Raw genomic sequence first — 16,946 nt, forward strand, 5'->3', positions numbered from 1 at the left:
TCAGCCATGTCAGTTTAATAAGACCTACATATATTGACTTAGCACCTACCATGAGCCAAAGACTATACTGGGTGCCTTGGAAGGACGGTCTTCCAAACTTCTGGCTAAAGTGGTCAGGTAGAACACATGCTTTTCAAAACTCCAATTCCTTCTGAAGTCTCAATAAATTACAGGAAAAGAATTAAAAGTCACAAAATCACACAGATAAACAAAAAAAGGAAAAGACGAAACAGCCAACAAGAGATGTCAGCAAAATTCTGGCATCTGGAAAGCTGATGGGCCACTTATCATGGACAGCAGGCTACAGAAAGCAAAAGAAAAGGGCTGGCAGGTTGGTCAGAGGGGTAGAGCTCAGAAGCATGTCTACTCATGCTCTGAAGGCTTAGGAATTGGTGGCCCAAGGCACCTCAGAGGCGGGAGAGCAGTGGGGCTGAAAACAGGAGGACCACTTGCAAGTCTATAAAAGGAGTTTTGCCCCCAGATTCTCTCCCTAACCCCTCTAACAACCAGCAGTTTAATCAGGGGATCTTGGTACGTGGAGACCACCCAGGGCAAGGTCAGGTATGAAGCTGAAAATAGAGGTAGTAAAGACAACTCTACACATGAAACAGTGAGGTTGTACAGTCTCTTCCTTCTTAAGAGATGATGGCCGGACTAATGCTGCCAGGAAGGAGACTGTAAGATTCCTCTTTAGAGAAATGAGCCCAAGGTAAACCAACTACAGATACTGACAGCTAGACATTCCCCAAAAAGGTGTCTGTTAGGTCCCTACCCAGTTAGCTTTCATAGAAACCCACCATTCAACAAATCCCACCTTCCCCCATGCAGCTTCCCATCAGCTTTTTAGTGCTTCACTAATAAATACCTAAGGATGGTCAAGGATAACCAGGCATTTGAGAAAACCTCCAAAATGACAGAGACACAAACATAGTCCAAAGTGAGTAGTAAGTAGTAGATAATGCAGGAGACAGAACAACAAAAACTATACTTTCCTCGGTGAAAAGAATGTTAACCTTTTAAAGACCACAACCATTTTTTAGTCCCTCATATAGAACATCAAAATGAAAGCTTCTAGAACAACAAAAGAATGATAATATCCGCAGTGAAAAGAAAATTATATATATATCTAGCAAGAGCAGGGTGCTATAAACAAATAATAGTAAGTGGAAAAGAAAGAATTCTTGAAAATGATAAATACGTTAGCAGAAAAAAAAAATCAAAAGAAAGTTGGAAATTAAAGTTGAAGAATTTCCCCAGAAATAGAAAAAGGATCAGGAATTAAAATGGCCTTAGACTTCTTATGGGCAACACTGGAAACTGGCAATCAGTGAACAATGCTTCAAAATCCTCTGCATGATTGCCAACCTTGATTTTTATACCCAGTACAGCTATCAACCAAGTGGGAGGGCAGAATGGAACACTTCCAGAAATGCAAAGTTCTCAGAAAAATGATCTCCCACGTACTTCTCCGTCAGAAACCTGCTAAAGGATGTGCTCCACCAAAAGGAGGTAGTAAAAGAAGAGAAAGCTAGAGATCCAGAAAACAAGAAATCCAAGCCAGAAGAGAACAAAGGGAGTTCCCAAGATGAAAGAGAGGGAAGAGCCCTCCTGGGATGAGAGCTGTGGAGCCAGCCTAGGAAGCCGTCAGCCCAGAGAGTAGCAAGAGAATGCAGAGCTCCAAGGAGGGACCTTTCTAAGAAAAACATCACAGACTACCCGATGTGCAAATGTACCAAAGAGAGTTATACTTCTGCCAGAGTCTGGGGCTGAAGTTATCATAGAAACTAAGCAAACAAAGCACTGAGATTTAGTTACTCCAGGGGGGAAAGGACTGTGGATAAAAGGGAAATATAATCATAGAACATACAAGGCAGAGCTGTGAACAATATTTTAAGTAGTCTTAATCATGCAAAAGGATACCGACACAGCCAGAAATGATGACATAACACTCTGAGAGGGACAGGGAAGGAGGCTCTGCTTCAGACAGGGATGGAGAGAAAGGTTAATGGAGCTAAATCCTTATCTTCCTGAGAAGGAAATCAATAGATAGTATCTAGACATGAAAAATCAAGAAAAAGTAATACAGGCACATTATTCAGAAATATAGAGGTTGATACCCAGAAGAAATTAGTGCTAAAACGGCTGCCTCTAGGCGATGGAAGCTGGGAGTGATGGGGGTGTGCTGGTATTCATTATGAGCCTATTACAACGATTTGGCTTTTTACACCATGTACACAAAATGCTTCGGTTAAAAAACAAAATTAAAAATACCACACGACCAAATCCAATGACAAAACCTAGAACATCCCTTCAAATTGCTCTTAATCCAGTAAAGGGACAGAGAGTTGGGGGGGGCAGGGGTGGTGGGGTAGGGAGGGAGGGTGCCGTAGAGCAGGCAGTGACAGATGATGAGAGAAGATAACATCTTCAGTCTGCAAAGTGGGCTTATCCTCAATGTCTGATACTGAAGGGAAATACCCAAAGTATGACAGGGCCACAGGGACTGGATAGCTATTCTTTGATGGTTTTATCTTTACTAATGGACGATACTCCTATGTTTTGGAATCACGTTTAGGACTGCCAACGTGACTGCAAGGAGGGGCTTAAAATATAACAGTAGGTCTTGGTTTGACTTTAAAGAGTCCTGCCTTGCATACACATTTTCCTAACATTTTCTTAAATAGCATAAAAGTACATTTTTCCAAAAGTCCATAACACTAATTTTGTATTTCTCCAAAGTTTTGCTATTTCTCTGCTTCTTTGACGTGACCTTAGCAGTTAAACGTTGCTAAGAAACAGAAGTTCTACTTGAAAAAAAAAAGGAAGTCTAGACTCCGAGTACAATTTCCGAGGGTATTCTCAGTTTCTGACGGGGCATGCCACTCCCGTTACAGGACCCTGGCAGATTCTCAGGGAGATTTGTCTTCTAATGCACTAACGAAAGCTCATGGCAAACTGGTGTGGTTATTTCCTCAGAATGGCACCTTTTGTGGTTAAAAAGGCCTCTATTTCACAGCTTGGATTTTAACCCTTTAAGGATTACCACCATTTTCAGTCCCTCTTACAGAAGCTCCCTAGGGACTGGGAGGCTGAAACATCCCACCTCATTCGCATCCTCTGTGGACTCCATAGTCAAAGGACCCCAGGAATGTGACATGAGATGTTTGGACTGGTGCAGTAGTGAGGCTGCTAATGCAGGTCAACAGTCCAAGCTCAATTTGTTGGCCACAAAGGGTGATTTCCTCCCCCTGCCCAATCCACTTCTATACCCTTTGCTGCATGTGATTTTCCTATTAGTAAAATCATGTATAGATTCCTATTTGCACATTCATAAATGTGTGTCCTCAGAATCTTCATTTCTGCTGTTCTGTCATCAGCCCTTTGTGTGGCCTTTTAATGTCCCTGCAGATCCTTTACCGTATGAGAAGCTGCTCAGCCTCACGTAAAGAAACCACAAATTAAAGCTGGGAAACCAAGTGCGCTTTTCAGATGAGCAAAGATCAAAAAGGTGGACGATGCAACATGCTGGTGAAGGAACAGGGAAGGAGGCGGTGCTGGGACCACGTGCTGCCACGTCCTCCGGAAGACGAGGTGGAGTCACATGACCAATTTTACGTGCAGGCGCCCTTTCCTGTTTCTCTTCCAGGAACTGTCTCATTTACAGGGGAGTCTGCTGTAGCTGTGTTTGCAGCAGCGAGACTAGAAATGACTTAAGTGCACCTCATAGAGGGCTGGTTAAGGAAATGATGGGCACATCACCCAGAGGAGAACTACAGAACCATTCAGATGTGTTGTGGCCATGAAATGATCTCCAAGATGCATCACAAAGTCCACAAGCAGCACTCAGGATGGGGCAGGGCGTGTGTGCTGCCGCTTGTGTGCAAGAAAACACGAGGGCTCTGTGTACACAGGCACACAGGGAGAGGCTCTCTGGAGAAAGTCCAACAAGAATGGGGCACAGGAGCCCCTGGAGAGGGGAGCGGGCTTGGGCCTGGGGGGCACTGACTTGGAGCTGTCTATCCTTTGGTCTTGTATGAAGTCTTACTGTTTACATGTGTAGCTTTCCCCAAAGAGGTTAAAATGTTTTCAGTAACGTTTTAACAAGATAACATCAGAAGATGGAGCCTATCAGCCACGGCTTAAAGACCAGCACCACCCCACCTTGCAGGCTTGGAGGCAACTTAACACCAGTGAGCAATCAGTAAATCCATGACAAACGCCTCCCTCAACAGGAAAACACGGGGATGCAGGCGTGGCCCCCATGCTGAAGCTCTCTGGGCAAAAGTTTCCTCATCAGTAAAATGAGAAGCTTGACCTAAGTCATCCCATAAGTCTGTTTTTGGGCACAAAATACCTGATTGTTCACTTAAACCAATTTCATGTTCCTAAGAAGTGGTGAGAGAGGGCTGTACTGTCTTCTCTAAAGCACAGCTAAATTGCTCATAGGCCATCCATTCAAAATAATTGTACACTGAAGCATCCTTTAAACATATTCAGGGCACAGAATTTATTGAACATGATATGGAGATGGCTAGTACAAAAGTTCATGCCTCAGCAGGGCAGGTTTCGTCAGGCTGACACGGAACATGTGAGAACATGCTGTGAACGGCTCCTTCGAGCTGGACACTGCAGAAATACACCTCCTTCCCTCCGGGAAACAGAAAGGTAGCCATAAAACCGTGAATTTATTACATATCAGATAACCAACACGTACGATGGTAAAGAGTCCTTTCCTACACCAACTTTTTAAATGAATTCCATGTCAAAACAGGGCATACAACTTAAAATATATAAAAGAAAAATTATGAAAACGAAAGCATTCTAAGACATCTCTTAAAATACTCAATTCCCAAAATGTTAACATATACTGAAGTCAGAATAAAATCCCCGATCACAAGCCACAGAGATCTTTTTTCAGGACAGAGAGTGAGATACAAAGCATGGAAAGAACAGCACGTGTGACTGAAACTACTTCTTTACTCAAAAAAGTTGAGAGGAGGTGAAGGGAACATTTAAATAAAAATAGATCATTTTGAGTCTCTATAAGAAGTTCCAAATGGCAGCAGTTTATAAATTGTCTTTAAAAAAAACGAAACACTAGCAAAAGAAAGAGAACCAAATGTATTTTGCGTTTTTCTATGCAGCAGCGTGAGTCACCTTACTGAGGCTGCTTACGAATGAAAAACACAAAAACACAATCTTTCCCACTGAGTAATTTCTCAGCATCTCATTCAGGATCAGACACAGAGAAGGTAAATCGATCAACGTTTGCTGAATGAGCGAGTGCTGAAAAGCAAGAAGCAGTTCTTGTACACATGGTCTCAGTAGGACAGACAGTAAACTCTGACCTTTGAATCCAAAGAAAATTGTCAAGGGGAAAAAAGTATTTTTAAATGAATGCTGCACTAGAGGTTAACAGCTGAATTTAAGTTACTTCTAAAATACAAAAGACAGATGGGAATGCAGGCAAGCCAGTTCATAAAAAGAACCAGACCTCTTCGTATTCCATGGAAAACCGTCGAGTCGATGTGAGAAACATGCACGCTAATTTATCATCCTAAATCACAAAAAGCTATGCATTCTTGTTAGCACTAAGCCTTCATGAAATCGGGTTAAGATATCTGATTTGTCTCCCCTAGCTGGCAGTTGCTGAAGGAAACAAACAAACAAAAAGTAACCTGTTCTGTTTCGGCCAGACTGGGCGCTGGGTACCAGCGAAACGAAACCCTGCGGGACGGCAGCTGCACCTCCCGGAGGGAGCTGTGCGGATCTCCTGCCGCTCAGGACGCAGAAGTGAGCAGGACAAGGAGCGAGCATCAGTCCTGCACCCACCCTCCCTGAGCCAGATGGTTAAATACACATCAACCCTGCGGTGTAAGATAGTAACTCTAATAGGGTATTGTCGCAGGATCAACGTTTCCTGGTTTAAAAACAAACATGAGCACTTACTTAGCAGCAGAAAACTATTATCCCACGGTACTGTTTTATTCAACTGACATCTTTTAATCACAGCGATCCGTATTGTGGCAACATTCCAAGGTATCCTAATTGCAAATGTATATGGCATGTTAGATAACAGCTATGTTTTTGTTGCTAGTTCTTTCTTCCTTTCCTACTGATCGGATGCAGACATTTTCTAATGAATTATTTCCACTAAGAAGAAAACCTGAAGTAATTATATTGAGACAACCTCTCATCCACCTCTACTGGTTTCACTTTTAACTCTTACACACAACTGTTTGTGTGTGCTCACGCCTTCTAAATTTTTCAGAATACCTCTGTAATGACAATAAAAAAGGACACCTCGCTTTTCAGTGGCGGGGCCGTAGCTAACAGAGTGGGGTCCGTGTCCGTCAGCACGGGGGTGTAGGGCCTTGTGCACCCCAACTCCTGTTCCTGGAGGCCAAGCCTCGTGTGCTAGGTACGCGGCTGGTGAGATTCGGGCGCGGGAGGAAAAGGGTCCGTGAACCTCGCTGGAGATCCATTTTCACAGCATGCCCAGCCTGCCTGTCCGCTGATGGCTCCTCACCGGGGTCCGCTATTACTGGTTCCCTCCGGCGATTTCCCGGAGAAGCACAGCGCTAACTCGGGGAGAGGTCTGAGACCAGCGGCTCAGCTGCTGTAAACCTCAGCAGGCCACTTCTGTGATACCAATTTTAATGAACTGCCTTCGCTTCCCATTTAATATACAAGTTTTGTAAAGCCTCCCTAGAAAGCCTTCTCATCATCACCTCGCTGAGACAAGCTAGTAATTTTCTTTCTCAAGCTCCCAAATTCATTGCCCAGGAGCATCACGCAGAGATCTTCAGGCAGTGAGAAAATGGAAAACACACATTGCTTCACTGTCTGAAGTGTGTTCAGTTTCAAAATGCAAAATAAACAGCATCTGAAGGAGAGTCCTGATTCTGTCTACTTTATCTTTAAAGTAACCGCAGAAGGGATGAAGGCAAACACCTGAAAGGTGTACGAAGGTCAGCGCTGCTGAGATCAGCCCCCGTTAATTCACCGAGGCCTTTCTCGCTGCTCCTCTGAGCGGTTTTTGTGGTTGAAACAGCGTCTTGGCGATTTAGGCCCTCGCAGCAGGCTTCCCAGAGACTGACTTCATTCCAAATGAGAGGTTCTAAAAAGCTGCCCAGTTTAACCTCCTGGAGGCTTCATTTCCTCATGTGCAGAACCAGAGCCCTCATGCCCCCCACCCCCATCACAGTCGTCGTGAGCATTAAGTCAGTGAGTGAACCTATCGGACGCTCGGCACGGGGTGGGAGGGCGTCCTAACAACAGCGACTTTCTCTGAGAGGTTACTGTCAAAGCAGCTCTGGCTGAGGAAGGCTTTTAAAAAGACTACTAAGTTTTCTCCAAACCCAATCGGGCCAGGAACCCTGAGGGACCCCGCTTCTCGTGGGGCACACGTGGTCCCAGGCTGCCCTTTCGGGTCTCATCGGATCCACGTGTCCTGAGCTGGAGTCCTCCGTCTACCGCGCAGGGGACCTTCTAAATACAACCCCATTCCCGCTCATCTGTCGGCAGCAGCAGCCTCGGCCCAAGCTTCACGGAGCCAGGCCTCCTCAGAGTGGGAACTCTGATAATCCCATGTATTATTTAAAGCTCCTCCTCCTCTAGCCCGACCGTCTCAACAGGAAGAGGCCGCTCCCGCCCCAGGGCCCCAGCGAGACACGAGTCAGTGAACTGCCATCGTCAGCAGGGGAGCAGCGGCCTCTCCACCCGCCAAGGTCTCGGAGGTTAAATGTCACTCGAGTGTTCAAGGTGGCTTCCAAGCCCAAGTCCCACCTCGCTCTTTTTTTTTTTTTTCTTTTCTTTTAATCAAGAATTTCACAAACAACCCACAACTAGAAACTTGTAATTGGGCCAGTTCTTTGGAGAAGGAACTGAAAATGACAAAAGGCATTCTATTTTGGCATGGATTCTGAGTTTGCAAATATAAAGATTTTTGTGTGCAAAAAATATAGGCACCATTTGAAAAATGTTAAGCTACTTACATATGGTACATATGCTATATATACACACACACACACACAGCTTGTTCTCAAATTAATTTGAACGGCTATTTAGCTCAGAGCTATCACCTCATTCAGTTACATCTGACTCAACACAGCCTGCAAGTCCAGTGCTGATATCTTCCGATAGCAATTCTGTTCCTGGGATTTGTTTGAAAGCTTTTAGGTTTTCACGGATCACTGGAGGTTCTTCATTTCTCCCCCTTCTGTGTTATGTAGGTATAAGCCGTCTCTCTAGGCATAAACTGTCCACTGGTAAAAATCAATTTTGATTTTATCAGTATTTATTAGCCCTGGTGCCAGCCAGCAGTTTAGAAGACTAGAGAAGGAAAACATGCAAACTAGGAGGAGAAAAAAAATTAAAGCCGGGTCCTCATACCTACAAATAACATAGTCTGCTGGTCTTTCAGGTATTTTGTAAGCTGCCGAGGGAGCTTAAATTATCAATTTTTAAATTCAATCAATAAAAATTTACAGGACTCTGTTACTGCTTGCATCTCTCCCGTATCTGCGAGCCCGGTGGCGGGTATTTCTAAAACAAGGGCACCATTCTCCGAGGTGCCGTGAGCCAGTCACCAGGGCAGCAGGCACCGGGGCAGCCTGACTGTGCCCGCCCAGGCCCCCTTCCCGGCCAGCACCCTAACCAGCTTCAGCCTGGCTCGCTCTAAGCCAGTTTATTCCAGTGACTTGACTCTCACCCTCTCAGGACAGAACAGACCACGGGGCAGGACCGCACATCCATCTACCTGCCTTACTCTCATTTTCCAGAAAAGACACCCAAAATGTGCATGCTTGGGACTTCCCTGGTGGCACAGTGGTTAAGAATCTGCCTGCCAATGCAGGGGACACGGGTTCGAGCCCTGGTCCGGGAAGATCCCACGTGCCGCGGAGCAACTAAACCCCTGCGCCACAACTACTGAGCCCACGAGCCATTAACTATTGAAGCCCACACGCCTAGAGCCCGTGCTCTGCAACTAGAGAAGCCACCGCAATGAGAAGCAGCACACGCACCGCAACGAAGAGTAGCCCCCGCTCGCCGCAACTAAAAAAAGCCCGCGCGTAGCAACGAAGACCCAAAACATTCAAAAATAAATAAGTAAAATAAATAAAATTAAAAAAAAAACAAAAACGTGCATGCTTCTCCAGGTTCGAGATCTTGAGTGTTTATGGCTCTTAAAATGGTCCCTGAACCAGAGCGGCCCCTGCTCCACACACATTCTCCTCTCCTGGCACACTCTTCACTGACCAGGGTCACTGGCATGGTGTCCGGTCTTCCCATCACCACCCTCCTCCTCTCCCTGGGGCAAGGGGGAGATGTTCCCTTCTTCCACTCAGTCAAAAAGTTCAACAGGTGCTCACCAAGTCCTAGCCCCTAAAACAGAAAGAGGTTTCACAGGATGATTAGTTTTAAGAGACAACTTTGGATTTTAGATTTTGATTTTTAGCTACACACAAAATGACACCATCCTCGGAGAAGCTGAATTCCTTCTAGATGTACACGAAACACTAAGTCACTTCCAAAGACCTAAAACACAAGTGTCCCAGGTACTCTTTTTGAGAACTTAGTCACTCGACTACAGGCGCCAGCAAACTCCAGTCTCACGGGCCAAATCCCAGCAGCTGTTCTTGTGAATAAAGTTTTAATGGCACACACAGCAACATCCTTTAAGAAAACGTTTACCAACTCCTGTTCTAGAGGAATGGGACTGTACTGCACCCCCAGGCACTATTTGAGGCGCCCCCCCCCCAATCACTCTCCTTTCAAGATCATGAGGTATTAGAAGCCACATAAAGAGTAATTTGTTGCAACTCCTACACTCAGATAGATTTTACTCCACTTAGAGAAAACGGCAGAAAGCACATGCTTCCCAGCTCAGTCTTCTCAACTCCCTGTCCTAAGTACCTGGGTCCACACGGAATAGAGGCTGGAGACTAATTTACAACCGGGCAGCCGGCCTTCCACAGCTTCACGCCATGGGTGTGTGGTCGAGAACTAGGTCTGTTCAACATTCACCGTGAGTTCTCAGGATGTACAGTAAACATGTTATTTCTCTTCGATAGGGTTCATTTTTAAATCAACCTTCCAATGACAAAATAATAATGATAAACATAATGTCTCCCTCCCCCCGCCATTTAGCAAAAGTGACAAAATGACAAAAGAACTCTTAATTTGGGGGCTTTATTTTAATTTTTTTTTCTTTTTAAGATGCTACATAGTCAAACAGAATTGGATTGGTCTTTTATGGCATAAAATTAATTCACAAACTCTCAATCACTACTTGATGGATTATCTGACGTTTCTCTCCCAGCCCCTCCCAACCCCCCCGAGCCGGTTCCCTGTCTCCTCACCCCTCCGCCGCCTGACTCACCTGCCCTGGTCCCCAGCTAAGGCCACACGGGGAAGGTCAGGGCCACACTGGGGCACGTGTGCGGAAGCGTGAGTGGTGGCTGGGGAGCAGAGAAGGAAGAACAGCACAGAGACCGGCTACCCTTCCCCACAGAAAGCGTAACCTAGAGTTGACTGCCACTACGAAGCACGTCCCTCCCTATGAGAGCTGTTATTTATTTGCACAGAAAACCACTTCCTGGCAGCTGTTCTCCAACATTCCAATGAGCCGCACCTCCATATGTGTGTACAGCCCAGAACCTCCAGCAGCAATGCCAGCTTCACCCAGCAGTGTTAGGTAGCACAGGTGATTTTAGGCCACAGAGTTAATTATAATCTTGTGACAAGAAAACATGAGATGAAATACATTAAATAAGTTAAATATGCATTAAACATCTCTGAATAACAATTCAATCTCACGACATGAACCAATGGTTATCTAGCTTGGTCCCTTTAAGAGAACAAAGCCTTCACTGACTTTTATTTCCAGAGTATTGGGTCACTCAGGCAACATACACCTCCCACAAGTGACGAGCAAAGCCGATGCTGCCACAGCGCCGTTCTTCTCGGCCTCAGACTCTGTCCATCAGTCCCAGGGAACTGACGGCCGGGGTGGACATGGAGGAGCAGCCCGGAGGGAGTGAGCCGCGTGGGGAGGACGCCTTGGGGGGGACGCACTCCCCACCGCGCTGGGCTCCAGCTCCCCGAGGGCCAGCACCAACAGGCAAGGAAGAGTGTCGTGTTGGAAGAGAGGTGATCGGCAACGTGGACCAAGGCTACAAGTGTTTAAAATGACATGTACAACATGCCAGTCTCGTTTAATCACGGTTTCCCTTGTCATTAATAAGGATCATTCTTTTCCCCCAATCATTTACTATACGTGTTAAACTTTCTAAAAGATTGTTATTTTATGTTCTATGTGTGTGTGTGCACGCGTGCGGCAGCACACACGCGCAGGGAGGGGTAATTTAAAGGCAAGACCTGTGAGATGTCATCATACATTGACTTCTTTTTACACACGGTTATGATACATTTAAATCCCATGATATGGCGGAGCCATCAATCCAATTTACCATCCTTTGCCTGCTGCCTCTACAAGGCGATCTTCCCTATGATTACACCAACGATAAAGAACAAAACCACCAGCGCGAGTAGCCGGGTGCTGAGGCCCTCCTCCTTCCCAGCCGTGGCTAACGCAGGAACGGGGCTGTTGCTCTGAGCTGCCTTTCTCATCCGAAGTCCATCTTCTTCCTATGGGAGCAAACACACGTTTCAAAGACAGTCCAAGGCACCAGAGCAGCAGTCAACTGTACAGCTTGGGGGATGTGGGGGGGGGGGGGAGGGGGGCGGTGATGCCCAGACTCGATCACGTGATAAGGTCCAACCTCCTCATTTTGCAAATGGAGAAACAAGCCTACAGAGAAGAAGAGACTGGCTTGAAGCCACCAGGAAAATACTGCCAGGAGCCCCTCTTTTCTCCCATCCATCCTACACAATGCTGCTGGGTACCATTTTATACCACACATCTAAGCAGGGGACTCCCTGGTTCCCCATGATTTACAGAAAAAAACTCTTAAGAGAAAAGAATCACAAGAAACGACCAAGTGGGGGACCTGGAAGCTTTCGAAGATAGAGCTCTGTACATAGCTGAAATCTGATGAGTTACAGGTAGACTGCTGATCAAAACTGTGATGTATGTAATATCAAGATGTAACTGAGCTTGATACATGCATCTCAAATATTTTCTACTTAACGCATGGAATTCCCACCAAAGAAGTGACGCTCTTTCTCATACACAGGAAGATAACGTGGCCATTTTCCCCCGCCCACACAGACCTGTAAGAACAGAAACTTTTTCTTTCTCCACGTCCCCAAACGGGGCGCACACCAAGGCCTTCCTACTCCGGCTAGTCACCCCTCGACTCATCCCTGATGCCCGCACAGCAGCTGCACTTTCTCTTCTTCTCCTTCAGTTCGTTCACATTCACCAAGTGCCTAGCAGGTCTTGAAGACAACAGGCATCCCACCCATCGAGCAGACTTTCCGTGACACTCATGGCCATCTCGGTGGCACCACTCATCACACTGGTTATCAGTACTCGTGTCGGGGCCTCCCCGGATACCCTGGTTAACAGGAAGCTTATCTTAAGGGCAGGGACTGCCTGTGTCTGTAGCCACAGAGTGGGGTACGCGGTAGGGCCTCAGGAAATGTGCTGGCCAAACGGAAGGATGAAACAACACAAAACAAGAAATCAGCGTTTGGCAAGATAAAGAATCTTCTAATGTCAAGATTGGTCTGATAATATTTTAAAGACACTCTGCTCATGGGGCGTGGCCACTACGACTGCACGGTGATAAATGACTGGTGCTATTCGATTAACTTCAAAAAAAAAAAATGGGCACAGCAATACAGCATTTATTTTATTGGGTTTATATACAAGCTATTTCTACCTATTTATCACTTTAAATGGCACAGAAGTCTGTTTCTGAAGAGCAATACATTCAAGGAGAAGCTTTAGGCGTATCTTAGATTTTTAGCCAAAAAGTAGTGTGTCAGCTTCATAATTTACTCCTTACTAAAAGAAGTCACTGAATGAGGCAAATCAAGATTACTGCAAAGAAAGAAGATGATGCCATTTCCCAAACTCTGTCAGCCCTCCTGTATCTACTACCTTGTCAGAATTAAGAGAAGGAAAAGTCAACTGCCACGAATTTATGACGTGTACCTGGTGCTATGCAGTGAAAGAGTGAAAAAGCCTATCATGTGGTTGGGGGACATGATCACAATGAAGAGAACAGATCGGCCTCGAGATTTAAGCTGCAACAAAAGACCCTATGATCAGACGTTCAGAAATGCTCTCTTTAATACTGTGTATGAAACAGACATACTTTTAACACTGGAAGGGGCCTTAAAGTGGTTTTATGAACAGAGGCCTGGGAGCCACCGTGACTAACAAAGATTCACAGCGAGTCCAAGTTTGGCTGGTCGTTTCCACAACACCGCAGGCCTCCAAGGCCAAGAGAAGTGCACCTGCCTCCCTCCAGTGCCAATGCCAACCGCCGGGTCAATGGCCACAAGCTGGAGACTCTGGTTCCCGGCAATTTCCACCCATGTACGGCGACAGCTTCCCATCTCCAGTCTCCTCACCGCGTTAACAGCAGGATAAGACCCTACTGCCTAGACCTATTTAGGATCCTCATGAATCAGAATTATGCCTGTGTTAAAACACAGTACAGGTCAGTATTTATCCACTTAAAAAAGATTCCCATCCAGTGGGGATGGAGTGGGGTTTGAACATGTGAATTCAAGATAACCACTGCTGTTTTATTTTTAGTCTCAGAACTGAATTTCAATTTACACTAATGGATTGTTTGTTTGTTGTTTTTTTTTACGAGGTGACAAGAGTTTATATTGTGCAAATATAAAACAGCTCTACAAATTCAGGGGTCCATCAACTTCCCCACCCAAGATCCCAGTGAAAAAGCCCCTGTTCCCTGTAGATGATCAGAAATAAAACGCTGTTACCTTGAACTGCTTGTTCTCTTCCCGCAGCCTCTGAACTTCACTCTGCAGCCGCTTACATTCTTCCATCACCTTCTTAACTTCAGTGTCATCCAAAGAAGAACTCAGAGCTTTAGACACTGTTGGTGTTTCTGTCTTTGATGCAGTTGTGGATATAATTTTATTTATTTCTACATCATGCTGTTCAGAAATAAATGAAAGCCCAAGTGTCACCAACTATGTAATAAAGGACTTTTTTATGCAAAGTAAAGTAGTTCTCAGCAAACACCACACGTGGTAGCATTTCATCCACACTGTAAAATGTGACATTTACTTTTAAAATGGATCACTTTATCTAGTATCTTAATAATCTAAAGCAACTGCGCTCCAGAAATTATGGATAAGGGCAAATAATGAAGTTCAGCTGACACTAACACTTCAAAGAAAGAGAGAAGGGGCCGTGCATACTGCACTAGCAAATTCCTGCCGTGCAAAAATTAGCATACTGTAACTGTGCAAGCTCAGGAATTATCAGCCACAAATTACTGTCACCACGAAGACCTGAACACCCCCAGGACTGGCTGAGCGGGGGTGGAAGAAGGCCAGAGGGGACGTAACACAGAGGGCGATTTATTTCATGAACTTAGAAAACTTTGAAGATGGAATGAAGGTGCAGTAAGCTCAGTGTCTACAATATTTCAGTCTGGGGAAGCACCACATTCCTCCATTTCCTCGGCCAAGACTGTGCTGTGACGCACTCTGGAGACCGGCTGGGGATGAATCAGTAAGTGGGGGGAGGGCATGGAAGCACTCAGGTGTGTCGGGAAAATAAAATAACTGGGATCGTTGCCCTGGGGGTTCCATGCAGCAAACTGAAAACTAGGAGCTCTACCCTTCGTCTCCCACGTGAGAAGAGCGAGGCCCGGAAAGGCAAGGCCCCAACATACAGAGCTGATCACCTAGCACAGAGCTAGGACCAGAATACAGATCTCACAGCGTCCACAACTGACCATCCCAGGACAGAACGTGTGATGGGAAGGGGGAAGGAAAAAAAGAAAAAAAGACCAGTGCCATTCAAACCAACAGGATAATGATAGTGGTCAATTATTGAGTAGAAAGAAAATGCTACGTGGTTCTGACACAAAGCATCAGCATTCCTGGAGATGGCTATGGATAATGTTGAGAAGGTGAGCATTTCTATTTCCCACCTCCAGCTGTTAACAGCCAGGGTGGCTGAATGTTCTGCATGTGTTTTAAACTGTGTTTTTAATACAATTTATTGTAAGTTTTTTGACTAGGTTGAAGGGAGGTCCACGTTAGCATTACAGATACAGTCTTCTCTCTCCAACTGGTCACAAGCCAGGGCCACGACAGGCTTATCCCTTGGGTTTCACACAGAGAAAAGTGAGCTGACAGCTTGGAGGAAGTCGCTCCTTGCCCCCACCAGCTCGGAAAGCAAAGGGGGTGATTCTCAACAGGGGATGATTTTGCCCCAGCAAGGGCACATTTGTCAATATCCGGAGACATTTTTGGTTGTCACAACTAGGGGGTGCTACTGGTATCTAGTGGGCAGAGGTCAAGGATACCGCTACACATCCTACATGGCACAGGACTGCCCCCACAGCAAAGAATTATCCCGCCCAAGCCCAAGTGTTAACAGTGCTGAGGTTGAGAAATCCTAATCTAAAAGCATATTTTGACTGAAGAGGTGGGTGGGGTTCAAGGGGTAGAGAGGTGGTGCTGAGGGAAAGTGTAGACGGGGAAGCCTACAGGCGGCACTTTGTGAAACAACAGAACCTCAGAGCTCACCACCACCTGCCCACCAAGCACCCTGATAAACGGCAAATTATTCCGTTTTGGTCTTATCCACTGTTAAATAGCAACCTGTAACTTTGCCAAGTCAAAGAAGCTCTTTGGAATTTATGACATTTCAACAGCCAACAGGTTGCACTCTTCAAAGGGAAAAAATGTTTCAATTAGCTGTCTTTCTGCAAGTCTCTCAAAGGCAGATTTCATGAAGGCCCACTTATTTGTTAACTTCAGCTTATTTTTTTCTTCATACATCAGAAGAAGGAAAATAATTTGCCAACTTAAATCTTGGTTTTGCGGGAGATGGTATGCAAATAAGCATCAGCTTGCAACATTCAATTACTGTTAACTATAAACATACTTACTGGTTTATCATTTTCTGCTGGCAATTCAAACACACATCTAAGTTTTGAATCCATAAGGTCTTCCGGTTTTGCCTCCTTCCACTAAAACAATTTAAATTTAATAATCAGGATATTATAAAGCTGCTGGAAGAATAATTTTCTTCCTATAACTGACAATTCCAGAAAAATACTCTTAATGAGAAAGCCCTGATGTATATCAAATAAAGAACTTAAGTCTGCTGAGATTTCACTATTTTTAACATGACAAGATTAAATACACTAGCTCTCCCGAATACTTATCACTCTTCACAAACCCCCGTCCTGCCGCCTGACTCCTCAAAGTCCACCAGGGCTCCTCCTGTCGCCCGTCTACGGACAGCACGCGGGACAGAGAAGACCACCTCTGAACCAAGAGGAGTCTTCTAAACTGCAACTGGATGGCCTAAGGACATCTGGGCTCTCCTTAAGAAAACACAACTTACTCCGCAGGGCACATCCTTCTTAAGAGAGAGTAAGCACGCGCTATCTGGGAGTGGTTTTAGAACACTGCCAACTACCAACAGGGCACAAGAACTGGCAGGCCACTCTCTGTGATCACCGCTGTCTGGGCTGACCCCCACTGCCCCAGCCTGCTGGTAGTAACATCTTCCTGACTAAATCCATGTTCTGGGATGACGCACTTCCGGCTTACTCCTCCTCCCCTTGGCAGGGGAGGACAGGAATTCCAGGTGTTCTGATAATTACAGACCAGCAGAGCAGGAAGGCTGCAATACAGAAAAAGGAACGAACTCCCCCACCCTCACCCCAGAACCATGCAGGAGGCAGAGAGAGCGACACAGTACCAAGAGCCAAAAATGGGAAACAGTCTTTACGTCGAACAACAGGGAGCCA

General features: G+C 45.6%; 1 protein-coding gene across 1 annotated transcript in view; it reads right to left on the minus strand.

Annotated features, from left to right (window-relative positions):
• Positions 1-10,175: 10,175 nt before the first annotated feature.
• VAPB (VAMP associated protein B and C) overlaps positions 10,176-16,946 on the minus strand; it is a 49,933-nt gene continuing 43,162 nt past the window's right edge. The window contains exons 4-6 of the mRNA XM_036826345.1: positions 16,077-16,157; positions 13,927-14,103; positions 10,176-11,652 (exon numbers count right to left, since the gene is read on the minus strand). Coding sequence (XP_036682240.1) covers positions 11,494-11,652; positions 13,927-14,103; positions 16,077-16,157 — 417 coding nt within the window. The 3' untranslated portion in view covers positions 10,176-11,493. The remainder of the gene's footprint in view (positions 11,653-13,926; positions 14,104-16,076; positions 16,158-16,946) is intronic.

Source organism: Balaenoptera musculus, chromosome 15, assembly GCF_009873245.2.
Source record: "Balaenoptera musculus isolate JJ_BM4_2016_0621 chromosome 15, mBalMus1.pri.v3, whole genome shotgun sequence".
In the NCBI taxonomy this organism is placed as follows: domain Eukaryota; kingdom Metazoa; phylum Chordata; class Mammalia; order Artiodactyla; family Balaenopteridae; genus Balaenoptera; species Balaenoptera musculus.